The sequence below is a fragment of the Pleurodeles waltl genome, chromosome 1_1, assembly GCF_031143425.1.
Source record: "Pleurodeles waltl isolate 20211129_DDA chromosome 1_1, aPleWal1.hap1.20221129, whole genome shotgun sequence".
In the NCBI taxonomy this organism is placed as follows: Eukaryota; Metazoa; Chordata; class Amphibia; order Caudata; family Salamandridae; genus Pleurodeles; species Pleurodeles waltl.
In genome coordinates, this window is record NC_090436.1 from 382226604 (window position 1) to 382241677 (window position 15074).

Sequence of the window (15074 nt, forward strand, 5' to 3'; positions counted from 1 at the left end):
GGAGGGTGTGGTACTCCGACCTTCTCCAACTCTCAATGTGCCCGCCGCTCCGTCTCCCTTTCAGGGCAGACCTCCTCTCGCAGTCGCAGGGGCAGGTTCTACACCCCAACCTCCAGAGTCTGCACCTACATGCCTGGAGATTGAACGGGGCAACCTGAGTTCCTTCTCTCTCCCGCCTGAGGTAGTGGATGTTATATTAGCGGCCAGGCGACACTCCACTAAATCTATCTACGCTAATAGGTGGTCTAAATTTGTTGCGTGGTGTGGAGAGAGGCAGATTGATCCTTTGCATGCTCATCTATCGGACGTTTTGTCTTTTGCTCTATCTCTGGCGCAGAAAGGTTGTGCAGTGGCTACCATTAAAGGTTATTTATCGGCCTTGTCAGCCTTCTTATGTCTTCCAGACCAACCATCTTTATTTAAATCCCCTATTGTTATCAGATTCTTGAAAGGTCTTCTAAATCAATATCCTCCAAAGCCATTCGTTATGCCGCAATGGGATTTGTCCTTAGTCCTGACTTTCCTTATGGGGTCCCCTTTTGAACCTATGCATTCTTGCCCCTTGAGGTATTTGGTTTTAAAAACAGTCTTCCTGATAGCTATAACATCAGCAAGGAGAGTGAGTGAGTTGCAGGCCTTATCAGTAAAACCCCCTTATACAACTTTTTATGGGGATAAGGTGGTGTTGAGGACCAAGGCTGCTTTCCTCCCGAAGGTTGTTTCACCCTTCCATTTGGCTCAGGCAATTACTTTGTCCACGTTCTATCCTCCGCCTCATCCTTCCAAAGAGGAAGAAAGACTGCACCGTCTGGACCCAAAGAGAGCGTTGAGCTTCTTTATCGATAGAACAAAGGATTTCAGGCTGGAGGATCAGCTGTTTATTGGATACGTGGGCAAGAGGAGAGGAAAGGCAGTCCACAAGAGAACACTATCCAGGTGGGTTGTTCTTTGCATTAAAATATGTTACTCTTTGGCAAAGAAGGATCCTCCTGAGGGCATTAGAGCTCATTCCACCAGAGCTAAGTCGGCCACTTCGGCCTTGGCCAGAGGTGTTCCTGTGGTCGACATCTGCAAGGCCGCAACTTGGTCGTCCCTTCACACTTTTGCAAAACATTACTGTTTGGATTCTGAGGTTAGAAGGGACGGCCATTTTGCACGGTCAGTGCTGCAGGATTTCTTGGTTTGACCATTTAGGCACCCACCGCCGGGCGTGGTACTGCTTTGGGACTCTATTCATGAGGTGAGGAATCCACAGGTAGTTGTATCCATCAGAAGAACGAGTTACTTACCTTCGGTAACGACTTTTCTGGTGGATACATTAGCTACCTGTGGATTCCTCACGGTCCCACCCGCCTCCCCGTTGCCTTTCTGGTCTTACCAAGTAATCCTTGAGTGCGCTCCTCTTGGTCTTTGAGGGTGCAATAGATGTATATATAATATATTTATATATATATATATATATATATATATATATGTATATATCTTTATGTATATACTTGGTGTGTGTATATATTTTAAAAGAGAGAGTTTATATATATATATATGTACATAAAAAGATTTACAGTTATTCATACAATGTGGTGTATTTTTACAATATAATGGATGTTGCCTTGCTCTTTCATTGCATTGCCTGGTTGTTCTCATGCACGTAAAAAATGATTGGTACTGACGTCTGCACGTCGTCGAGGACCTCTTATTGCCTGTATGACGTCAGACGGCGTCGCGTGGGCGACAGTGACGTCCTCGTCGACGTGCAGAGACTAGTAAGAAGATTTCCGTCGAATGCTGGCGCCATGGGAGTATTCATGAGGTGAGGAATCCACAGGTAGCTAATGTATCCACCAGAAAAGTCGTTACCGAAGGTAAGTAACTCGTTCGTTTGGGTCTGTTCGGGACAGGTAGGGACTAGGGCCAGAAATGCTGCCCAATTCCCATTCTCATTCCACCAGAAATGGTTTCTGCCCCAACACATCCCTCAACATGCAAACACATTATCCGCAAAGATATCCAATTCATGCATCACAAACTGATTACAGACATAATGCATTGCCCCACCACCCAACACAATACCCTACATACAACACATATACACATACACCCCATAACTATTACAGTCAAACACCTTCATACTCACAGCAAACACTACTCTATCCCCTCTCACTAACACTACCTGCCACCGCCCACACAATACAAAACTACAACATACAACTCTCTCAGTTTCAGTCTCCCAGATACACACTCTCTACACATACTAACCAAAAACACTATCCGCTGTTCGCTTCACACAGACCGCCTGAACTCATAACAATGCCCAAACCCTGCCTTCAAACACATCATCTACACACACTCTTCCCCTCTGCTCACCAATTACACACAACCATACAATTCCCACATTTCACTCCACCACACATTACCTCTTCCAGTAATCTCAACTAATACTTATCTCCCTGACACACATCCATCACCTCATATACACCTCATACATTCATCTCCAAAACACATCAACACCCCATCTAACACTCAAATTCCACTTAACAGCACTAACTCGCATACAAGTCCCTCACCAAAAACAACTACACCAATAACCCCTCTCATTATTCCACAAAAACAATACCAACCACAAACATCAGCACATCAAAGCAACACAAACTTACATTACACTCTTCATCATACCCACTCTCACCCCCAAGACTACACACAGGATACAAATTCCACCCTATCTCCACCCCTACCCCCCCACTCTTCACAAACACCTACCACAAGCACCCCATCCCTGCAACCTTCATTCAGTCGCCTCTCCTCCATTGCACAATTTAGAGCCTTACATCATGATCCACATGCTCCTCCCCCACCCCTAACCCATACTCCTTCCACACTAAACAAACGCAAACATAATAAAAAACATGCCACTCATAGCAACCTCGCATCCCCTTGTTTGTTTCATAATAAAACTACCCTACAAAAAACACTACACTCCTCATGGCTCTCTCAGCCACCAAGTTCACCACCCACACACACAGACCCAACAAAATGCCTCCTTAACCTGCTGGAAGAGGAACACTATGTTGAAAAGCAAGACTATTGTGAGCCTCAAACAGTCAACACAACTAGCAACACTCCTGCTTCAAGCTCACATTATACTACTTACCCTTCTACTAAACAAAACAACACTACCACTAACACACCCTATCTAAACTGCCAGCTCATAAATGCTCGATCACTCTCAAAAAACAAGCACCACATCTACAACCTGCTCACAGACCCACAACCTGACTTACTATTCATTACGGAAACCTGGTTGGGAGATGACATGGCACCAGTATTGCACGAAGCCCTTCCTCCAGGCTATCAAACCATCACACAAAACCGTATAGGCAAGAGAGGAGGTGGACTAGCTATTATATTCAAACAGGCAATAAACCTCAGTAAAACAGACAACATCTCCATACAAGGTTGTGAAGCCCTCCTTACCAGATGCCACCCTACTCCAACTTCCACCTATAACTTTCTCCTCCTTTACAGACCTCCACCTAACAACTCCACTTTCCCAGATGCCTTTCTTGACATAGTCTCAAACCTTATTACACTATACTCCAATCTATGCATTCTTGGGGATCTAAACATTTGGTTTGACAAACCCAATATGCCCCATCCAAAAGCTATCACCACTGGCCTACTCACATTGAATCTACATCAGATTGTACACAATCCCACACACATCGCTGGTCACATCCTAGATGTCATTTTTGCTAAGCCTGAACTTGTTACTATTCATAGCATCACACCAACCACCTGGTCAGACCACCATCTGATAACTTTCCGACAGACAACTCCACAAATCAACACACCCCACAACCACCTACATACATACACCTATCGACCATGGAGAAAACTCAATTTGGATCACTTAGAAACACAACTAACAGCAAAGACAGATCTAGATACAATCAATTCTGTACCTAAACTTTATGAGTGGCTACAGGAAGCTTTTGATGTCCTAATACCACTCAAAAAAACTAAACATGACAAAAGAAAACCAACACCTTGGAGAAACACAGAACTTAAAAAGATTAAAAAACAAATCAGAAAGTTGCAGCGGACCTGGCTCAAAACAAACAACAGTCAAGACAAACTGCAGCTACACAAACTTAACAGGATATACAAATCATCAATCAAAAAAGCTAAAAAAAGATACTACTCAGACAGAATTCTAAATGCTCAATCTACAACCAAGGAATTTTACAAAATTCTCAATGAATTTCGAAAACCCACATGCATGGAAGGAAGTCATCCCACCACTCAAGATTTCACAAACAAATTGGCAACTCACTACACAACCAAGGCAGACACACTGGACTCCTATTTAAAACAGAAGAAAACCATCAGCACCAACCCCTTTACTAAAATACCCTTTAAGAATAAACCATCCCAACCTCTACAGTCCTTCAAACAAATATCCCAGGATGAATTTATGGATTTGGTCAAAGCAAGCAGACCTTCTGGTTGCCCTTCTGACCCTTGCCCATCACAGATCTTCAAGAACATCCTGCTATCTACTTCCGCTGCCACACCTGTAAGAAGAATCATCAACAACTCTTTAACTTCAGGAACTTTTCCTACAGACCTGAAAAAGTCATACATACGACCATTATTAAAGAAAACAAATCTAGACCCGCAAGACCCAAACAACTACAGACCTATCACAAATGGACCTTTCCTGGGCAAATTGATAGAAAGAGCAGCATTCGCCCAGATGTCACAATTCATTGAAGACAACTCTATACTTTCAGACTTCCAAACTGGATTCCGCCCAGGAAGAAGCACTGAATCGGCACTCATGGCAATCTGGGACGATCTTAAAAACACAGTTGACCGAAATGGAGTTGCTGCACTACTTCTCTTGGACCTCTCAGCTGCCTTTGATACAGTTGACCATGACACCCTAACTCAAAGACTCCACGAAGCCGGCATACAAGGGATTGCGCTCGACTGGATTACTTCCTATCTCCAAAAAAGAACAAATATCATCCACTCACCCCCCTTCTCATCCGAACCCTACCTCACAAAAACAGGGGTCCCCCAAGGGTCAATCATCTCACCTTTGCTTTTTAACATCTACATGATATCTTTACCAGAACTGATCAATGATTTCCATCTCACATGCTACAACTATGCAGATGACACACAAATACTACTTCAATTAGAAGACCCCAAAAACATTGAAAACTCTCAAATCTTCAGTTGCCTCAGAGCCGTTGATCAGTGGATGACCTGGAGCCATCTCAAACTAAATACCTCCAAAACTGAAATACTCGCATGTGGTGACTGGAAACATTATGACCCTCTGTGCGGCTGGCCTGACGATCTCGGACCACCTCCTCAATTATCCAAGGAAGTGAAAAACCTAGGAATCACCATGGATTCCAAACTAACTTTGAATGCCCAAGTAGACAAATTAGCACGCACAAGCTTCATCACCTTAAAGACTTTACGACGCATTTTCCCTCACCTCGGATTTCCACACAAGGTGCAAGCTACTATCTCACTTGTATTATCCAAACTGGATTATGCCAATAGCCTCTACCATGGATCATCTCTATCTGTTATGAAAAAACTACAACGTATCCAGAATTCCGCAGCCAGGCTACTACTACATATAAAGCCGCAAGCCCACATCTCCCCTGCCTTGAGAGCACTACACTGGCTACCCGTTGCCAGAAGATGCACTTTCAAGCTGCTTTGTATCACCCACAAAGCTATACATGGAACAGGACCGCTTTTCATCAGAAAAAAAATTACCAAATACATCCAACAAAGAACCCTCCGCTCAAGACTGGCACCCCGCCTTAGAACACCACCATACAAGAAAAAGACTGTAGGTGGTACATCCTTCTCCGTCCAAGCAGCGAAACTATGGAATTCATTACCCCCAACTATAAGAGCCACAGATAACTTTCTTGTTTTCAGGAAACTACTCAAGAGTTGGCTCTTTCCTTCATAACCACCTTTTTCAAACAACTATGAACTGCATATGCCTATGGGGATAATTTTTTTTTCTTCAGATTATATGTATATTTCTATTGATTTATAGTTTCTTTGGAAACTAAAGCAAGGCTGTGCGCCCAGAGATCCCATAGCAGAAAAAGATCTAGAATCCTTCCTGGAGGTGAACTGATGATGTACTAGAGCGTAATCTGTATCTGACTGTGACGCACAGGTTCTATCTCCCTCTCCTGGAGACACAGAGTAGAAGGTTCTCCCTTTATGAAGCACCTGTAAGCTCCGCCCGCTGAGCCACGCCCCGTCCACCCTCGAAGTAGGTAAAGGAATTCCCGCCTTTTACCAAGATGACGGACAGCTTTCCAAAACGACCCCACTGCGTTTACCGCCGATTCCGGTGGTGCGTTGTTGATGCACAGAAGCACGAGGACATCTCCACAGAGACACACTAGTAACAATAACATTGCCAAAGGCACACAAGGCTGCTGGAGACGTTTACCCCGTGGCCCATCAGGTACCCCTAGTGTACAATATAAACGGGGCGTATAAAAACATGCTAGGTAACGCTTACTGACATACTCGTAGAAAATACTCCGGTTGGTTCGGTCACGATGCTCATTTTTACAGAAACTAAACCTCAACAGGAAACACTTACCAATATAAACGTAGCAGGTGCCCCAGTTGAAGCCCAGATTCTGGAAAGGACAAGCCACCCTAACTCTCGGGCTTGGCAAAGATAAAGCAAGGCTGTGCGCTCAGAGATCCCATAGCAATAAAAAGATCCAGAATCCTTCCTGGAGGTGAACTGATGATGTACTAAGAGCGTAATCTGTATCTGACTGTGACGCGCGGGTTCTATCTTCCTCTCCTGGAGACACAGAGTAGAAGGTCTCCCTTTATGAAGCACCTGTAAGCTCCGCCCGCTGAGCCACGCCCCGACCACCCTCGAATGTAGGTAAAGGAATTCCCGTCTTTTTACCAGGATGACGGACCGCTTTCCAAAACGACCCCACTGCGTTTACCGCCGATTCCGGTGGTGCGTTGTTGATGCACAGAAGCACGAGGACATCTCCACAGAGACACACTAATAACAATAACATTGCCAAAGGCACACAAGGTTGCTGGAGACGTTCACCCCGTGGCCCATCACGTACCCCTAGTGTACAATATAAACAGGGTGTATAAAACATGCTAGGTAATGCTTACTGACATACTCGTAAAAAATACTCCGGTTGTGTAGGCCACGATGCTCATTTTACAGAAACTAAACCTCAACAGGAAGCACTTACCAGTATAAACGTAGCAGGTGCCGCAGTCGAAGCTCAGCCTCTGGAAAGGACAAGCCACCCTGGCTCTTGGGCTTGGCAAGGATGAAGCACGGCTGTGCGCTCAGAGATCCCATAGCAGAGGAAGATCTGGATTCCTTCCTGGAGGTGAACTGATGGTGTGCTGGAGCGTGGTCTGTATCTGACTGTGACGCGCGGTTTCTATCTTCCTCTCCTGGAGACACAGAGTAGAAGGTTCTCCCTTTATGAAGCACCTGTAAGCTCCGCCCGCTGAGCCACGCCCCGTCCACCCTCGAAGTAGGTAGGGAATTCCCGCCTCTTGCCAGGATGACGGACAGCTTTCCAAAAACGACCCCACTGCGTTTTACCGCCGATTCCGGTGGTGTGTTGTTGATGCGCAGAAGCACGAGGACATCTCCACAAAGACGCACTAGTAACAATAACATTGCCAAAGGCACACAAGGTTGCTGGAGACGTTTACCCCGTGGCCCATCACGTACCCCTAGTGTACAATATAAACAGGGTATATAAAACATGCTAGGTAACGCTTACTGACATACTCGTAGAAAATACTCCGGTTGTGTAGGCCACGATGCTCATTTTACAGAAACTAAACCTCAAAGGAAGCACTTACCAATATAAACGTAGCAGGTGCCGCAGTCGAAGCTCAGCTTCTGGGAAGGACAAGCCACCCTAACTCTCAGGCTTGGCAAAGATAAAGCAAGGCTGTGCGCTCAGAGATCCCATAGCAGAGGAAGATCCAGAATCCTTCCTGGAGGTGAACTGATGATGTACTGGAGCGTAATCTGTATCTGACTGTGACGCGCGGTTTCTATCTTCCTCTCCTGGAGACACAGAGTAGAAGGTTCTCCCTTTATGAAGCACCTGTAAGCTCCGCCCGCTGAGCCACGCCCCGTCAACCCTCGAAGTAGGTAGGGGAATTCCCACCTCTTGCCAGAATGATGGACAGCTTTCCAAGGCGACCCCCACTGCGTTTGCCGCCGACTCGCGTGGTGCGTCGTTGATGCGCAGGGGCGCGAGGACATCTCCGCGGGGACGCACTAGTGGCAATGACATTGCCAGGGGCACACAAGGTTGCTGAAGACGTTTTTGCCCCCGTGGCCCATCACGTACCCTAGTGTACAATGTGGACGCGGCAGATGCCGCGGTTCAAGCTCACCTTCTGGAAAGGACCGCCCACCCTGGCTCTTGGGCTTAGCAGGGATGGGGCGGGGCGGGGCTGTGCGCTCAGAGATCCCATGGCGGAGGGGATCTGGAATCCTTCCTGGAGGTGAGCTGATGATGTGCTGGAGCGTGGTCTGTGTCAGACTGGGACGCGCGGTTTCTGTCTTCCTCTGCTGGAGACACAGAGTGGAGGGTTTCTCCCTTTGTGGAGCACCTGTGGGCTCCGCCCGCTGGGCCACGCCCCGTCCACCCTCGAGGTAGGTGGGGGAGTTCCCGCCTTTTTACCAGGATGATGGATGGACGACTAAGTATTTTTACCCATGTTTCTAATTATGTATTGTATGTGCAGATGTGTGTGTATAGTCGTGTGTGTGTGTGTATAAATATATATATATATGTGTATATGTTGTTTCTGTGCCTGGCATGTTTCTATGAATTTCTGCTCTCTTTTTATCACACTTATCTACTCATCGCTCTTATGTCATGTCTCTATCAAACTATCCTCCATTCTCCCTCGGACTCATCCCAAATCCCTTCGACCACTTCCATCTCCTAAATATCTCTGCCTAAGCTCATCCCTCCACCCCCACATCTAACTCACCAAACCTCACTCTACCTCTGTGACCTCCCACACAACCCTACTAAATTCTCCTGCATTCATCTCACCCTGCTACTATGCTCTCCCTAACCCTTCCACATCCTCTTTCCCCTCCGCCCCCCTTTTATTCATCTCAAGCCTTTGGATTGAGCAAATGAAGGATAAACTCCCAATTAACACTTCTGGATTTCTTTCCTCCTCCACCCCTCCATTACTACCGTCAATCTAACTAACAAACTCTCATATCCGCAACTCAAATTAACTAATAAAAATACTAAAACTGTACTCCTTATTAAATTATACTAATCCATCACTAATTCTTGTTGGGTACCGGAGTAGCGTGCTACTCATCGAAAAGCGCTTCGACGCCTCGTCAGGGGTAGTAAGCGCTATATAAATACGATTACAATTACAATTACTGATAGATTCTCCTTTTGAACACCACGATGCATGCCTTCTCAAGTTGCTTCTCTTGGATGGCATTTCTAGTTCCTTTTGCATGTATTAGGAGGGCTCATTTAATGCATGCCTTTTCTGCAGATCCTATTTAGACCTCTTCCAGTAAAGAAAAGTTGGCGCCCAGGAAGGAGGACACTTTTGTTGTGGTGCTTTATTGTTTTCATCCTAGGCATTTTAAACCTCTGTCCTCTTTCTGTGGATATAGTGATCTTTTGTGAGGAGATTGTTTCACAGGTTTCATGTTTGTGACCTTATGTTACTACTTACAAATGTTAGCAGCTTATATATATATATATATATATATATATATATATATATAGTTATGGCCCTCAACATGTTTACTCAGTTACTGTTGAGAAATCTATATCCAGATGAATTCTTAAGGCAGTTAGCCAAGTGAGTATGCAAATGAAAGTCCATTCGTAGGAAGTCTTATGAAATTTGCAAATGTGACACTCTTGAGTTCTGTGTATCTTGACTGTGTGTGAGGAGGAGTTATTTTATTGCCTGGTTTGGTAGAACGTCCTTGTAGCATTTTGTCGCTCCCTTTTCTGACTGTAAATGATGAGGCGTACACAAAACCTTAAAATAAATTTATATTTACAGTGATGAGATAAGACGCAGTTAAACTAGATGCAATTGTGCAAAGTGCAACATAGGAATGTGTTTTTCAGAAATTGAAATTATTATTTAACAAAATTAATCCTGTGTAACCAAAATGTGTTGTGTTACAGATTAAGCTGGGACATAGATCAGAGGCTAAAGACGGTAAGTGCTTCACATCCATCACAATCTTCTAATTATATTATATTGTTTTATTCAACTTGGTTTCCCATGGTGGCCACTGAAACAGAATTGGCCTTTGCAATTTGTATATTATGCTTGGTTCTCTGTGACATTCTAAAGATTATGACTTTCCTCTGGCATTAAGGATGTGATTGTGAGCCCAAGTATGTAGGCCCATTACAGAGTTCCGCATTCTCCTAGCTTTGCACAATATTTACCACACGCATCCCATCACTATCCCTGAGAGATGGTACAGTGGTGCTGTATTCTGATTTATACACTAAGTCCCTTCATCACATGCCATGTGGTGGCAGTTAAAGGAAAGAGTAGCTCTGATTGTAGCTAATAAATGTTGCTATAGTTTAAAAAAAAAGATTTATTAAACAAACCTTTCTTCTGTTTACCACTGTTGCTCAACTCAATACTGCATCTTGGTGTGGCAGGACATTTTGTCATTGTCGGTGAGAGATCTGATTAGTGGTGTAAATAACCACAGGGATTCAGAAGATTTAAAATCATCCTGCAAAAGAAAATGTATAGTAATCTGATAGAATAAATTTAGTTTTAAAGATTGTTAGAATCATGCTGCATTCTAGTTTGTTTCTATGTTGCACATAAAAATCACTCAAGTTTGATTTGTTTCTGTAGTAATGTCACTCCATGTTAATGTTAAAAATGATTACCTTTGCATATGTCTTGCATGACTTTGCTGATAAAGTGCCAAGCCATCTATTACAGGTTGAAAATTATTTGCGAAATTCAAGTTTTGCTGTTTATATTTTATGTACTGTTTGTGGTATAGTTTAATACTAGCTTTCTTTTTTTCTTTACACATGAGCGCGTACAAATGATTTTGGTAGCTTGCATATACACCTCATATGTCTTTTTAACATTTTATTTAACTACTGATTTATACCATTACAGGAATTAACCGGACAGCGCTAAGAGAGATTAAATTGTTGCAGGAGCTAAATCATCCAAATATTATTGGGGTAAGTAATAAGCTAAATAAAAGCTGGACAAAACTCACAAAATTAATGTTATCCCCTTGGCAAATTGAAACAATCCCAGTCTCAACTTGAGAGAAATGGGGCATTTATTAGACTGTCACAAACCTAAGCTAGCAAGTCAAGGTACACTATAAGCTCCTTCCTTTGAGCGGAAATCAGTGAGCAGCCCAGCTCTCCCTCCCGGCTTTATTTGCAGTCCTCTCTGACAACATTGGGTCTAACAAATCAATGGGATCACCTGAGCTTGTATCAACAAGACAAGCGGACAACCAATATAAGCGATAATACTTATTCACAGGTGATGGACAAAGAATATAAGCGTTAATACTTATTCACAGGTGATGGACAAAGAAGCCCTTGCAAAGAGGAACCATGCTTGACTTATTTTGACATCATACGAAAGACTCGCCCCACAGCCTTACCTGGGTATAGCGGTTAGACCACAAATTTAAAACGGCCTTCTTGAAGTACAGTATGCCTACCTGCGCACGTGAATCTCCCGCCCACCCCCCTATTGAAACAAGGCAATATGTCTGTTCTTTGCCGGCTAGTCCCGAAAACGATGTCCCACCAGATATGTTTCTGCACGGCGATGCAGCAGACTGGAAAGCTCTCCTTCGGCCAGCTTGGTTTCAGAGAGGGCTATGCAGGTGCAGACTGGCAATTATGGCCAGGTTTAATGGGAAATGTACAACTTGGTTGTAGACTGGTGAAATTTTGAGACAAACGTGGAGACAGGCTCTCAGTGCTCACGGATACAGAATATATACGCACGATAAGGTAGCTGTGCACTTGTAACTGTTTTTATGGACACTTTTGTAATATTTATGGGAATGTCTTTTTTTTTTTTTTTTTTTTTTGTTACTAATCTTTTATGGGCCCTTGAAGAACGAGTGATGGGAGATGGGGAGGATTGAGTTTCAATTGTGTGCATGTTAGAAGTCCACTTCTGCTTCCCTTGACCGTTCACTTAAGGCCCACAACTTGCTGTGAGGAAGATTGTGAAAGGGCTACAGGGCATTATGGTTATAATAGAAGGGATTTTTGCTTAAAGCGTATTGTTCTGCACTTTTGCACCTTCATAATAGGCATTGAGATGCTTATTTTATTTTGGGACTTCAGCACTTTAGTTTTTTTTCAGATTCAAACTGCTCGTAAGTCTTAAATCTGGATTGTATTGTTAATGGAATGTTTTTATGAATAGCAGCACCTTAATCCTTGCAATCTTACACTGAAAGTTACTGAGTGTGTACTAATTGCGTGCTTGTTATAAGGCCACTCCCACTTCTCTAGACCATAGCTTTAAATCTGGGCTGTATTTTTATTGTTCATGGAATAGTTTTTATGGACAGCAGAACTTTAACCTTTGCAATCTTACACTGTAAGTTATTGAGAATTGTGTGTTTTAACTATTGGTTTTAGTGTTTGTACAATGGTTTTAATTAACTGTACACTAATAAATAAACTGAACTCATGAGGGTCATTTGAAGAGGGTATGTAGATGATATGGTGTAGAGTTCAAATAATGTGGCAGAAAGACAGTAGTAGGTAGAAGGAGGAAAATGTCTAGCACAGCAGTTGCGGGTTGGAGTACTGAGTGAAAAGTCCCCCCCCCCCCCCCCTCCCCCCGGTCAACACTTTATCATATGGAATATAGTATGTTATCTTGGAACTGTCTGCACTGCATTTTTGCACATTTTTATGAGTTCTCCATTTCTGCAGGACGCTCCATTGTGTTTGACTTCTCTGTGACATCGCCACACTGGCTAACTGTCTATCATTGTAGCATTAGAGAACTAGAGTTTGAAAATATGGTGAATCCTTTTTCCAAAAACTAGGTCAACACAGAAGTTTAAGTCCAGTAGCTCTAATTACCATACCTGCATAATCTGAAAAGTTTATATTGTGCCACTGCAGGAGCCTTCATGTTATTAATAGTGGATCAGCACATCAGTTGTTGCGACCATAGGGATTTAAGGCTGGTGGGAGTCAAACCAAATTGAGTTATACATTTCATGTCAAGGGAATTTAACCCACCAGACTGCTCTCTGATGGTGATGCACAGGTTGCAAGGGGAATGCTTGGAGAGGGAGAAAGATTGCAAGCAGGTGGGTTAACTTCTGTGATGATCTGGTGGAGTCTTGGCTCTCAACTTTCACCACAGGTGCAGTAATCACAGGCTCCATAAATTTTAGTCTGATCCTTACTGGGGTCTCGGATGGACCACACCAGTCTTGAGGCTAAAAACCGCTTCCACTCCTTGCTGCATTTGGGAAGATTTTCCCCATGAATGGCAGTCTTTCACAGGCTCCCCCTGTTTAGAATCAGTGGAGTATAGCATTTGATCCACTACCAGTATGTGTATGATAGTGCTTTTACTTGTGAAGATAGAAACCACACAGCTTCCAGTTTAACTTTCAGGTTAGACCTACGAGGAATGGTGCTGGTTAGAAGCAAATTGTTAAAACTGTGAATTAAAGTGATTCTCCTTTAAGAATAACTTGATACACTCCACTCTTCTCAAACCAGATTTTCCTGCTTTCTCTCTGTCATTATATTGTAACCTATACAAGTTTTCTGACTGCAATCACAACTCCAACCCCACAAGACTGTTCTCCATTCGAACGTGCTTCTCCAAAATCCTGTATTTCAGAAATGGAAACAAAGGATGCTCAGGTCGACTTGAAATGCTCCCATGTCTCAATTACTGTGTAGATACCACATAGAAAAATCTATACTGCAGATTGTCTCACTGCCATGTAATCCATAACTACAAGTTTTGACAAGGTGCGGATTTCCCCTTGAAACAAGAGCAGAAGTTAATTTTTTTAACACCAGCTTAAATCTCACTTAGGGTGTTGTGGGAGAAAAACTTACTAGGATTATCAACAGTATCAAACACAGTATACATATTTTTTTTTTTAAGACATATGATGATTAATTGTGGAGGAGCAAAAATGATGAAGTTGGCTGTATGCGCGCGAGAACAGCTTCGATCGAGTGGCCGGCATGAAAACCTAATTGGAGGAGATTTGCTACATTATGAGAGGATATGTCCGGTATAGCAATTGATGCCGAAGCATTCCTATAGTTTGGCGAAGAAAAGTAACTGGAATATATGACGGTAGTTTGAAGATGAGGAGTGGTCAGCACCAGGATGTTTTAGTTAAACAAGACTATGGCAGATATGTAGCACAGTGGGTAACCCCCAAATGTGAGCAGATAATGAAGTTGAAAGGTTAAACCAGAGAATCTCTGAAGTGATAACAAGAGGTTTGATAGTCTAGCCTGGATGGGCCAAGGGTGAAGTGTATCTTAGATTAACACATTTGATTCATAGAGTGTCCTCCATGATTGATGTAGTGACTTGTGAGGACACAAGGAGGGTGAATGTCAGTTGGAGGGTAGAGGAGAGAATACAAAGTAGAGAGTAATCTGGTATGAGATGTTCTGGTAGTAGACTGTGAATTGTGCATGCAAGTCATGGGGAGTGATGTGTTTATGAGAGTATCCTGATTTGTAATTATATTCGGCCTTATATGCTCTGTTGAAGTATGTAGGCTGGGAATGGTCAAATGAAAACAAGACAACAATAATGTTACTTTAATTTTAATGGATCTATTTAAAGAGCACGGATCTACCGTTGGAAAGCAGCCTCTCCTTTACACAGAGATATTTGATATTTATTAAAGTGCTTTCGACCCATAGTACAAAATATAGTTGCCTTTTTGCACAGACAAATTAAAAAAA

General features: G+C 43.3%; 1 protein-coding gene across 2 annotated transcripts in view; it reads left to right on the forward strand.

Annotated features, from left to right (window-relative positions):
* CDK7 (cyclin dependent kinase 7) overlaps positions 1-15074 on the forward strand; it is a 210639-nt gene that overhangs the window by 47754 nt on the left and 147811 nt on the right. For both annotated transcript variants that reach the window (XM_069223135.1, XM_069223141.1), the window contains 2 exons: positions 10263-10296; positions 11239-11306. In XM_069223135.1, the coding sequence (XP_069079236.1) occupies positions 10263-10296; positions 11239-11306 (102 nt within the window). The remainder of the gene's footprint in view (positions 1-10262; positions 10297-11238; positions 11307-15074) is intronic.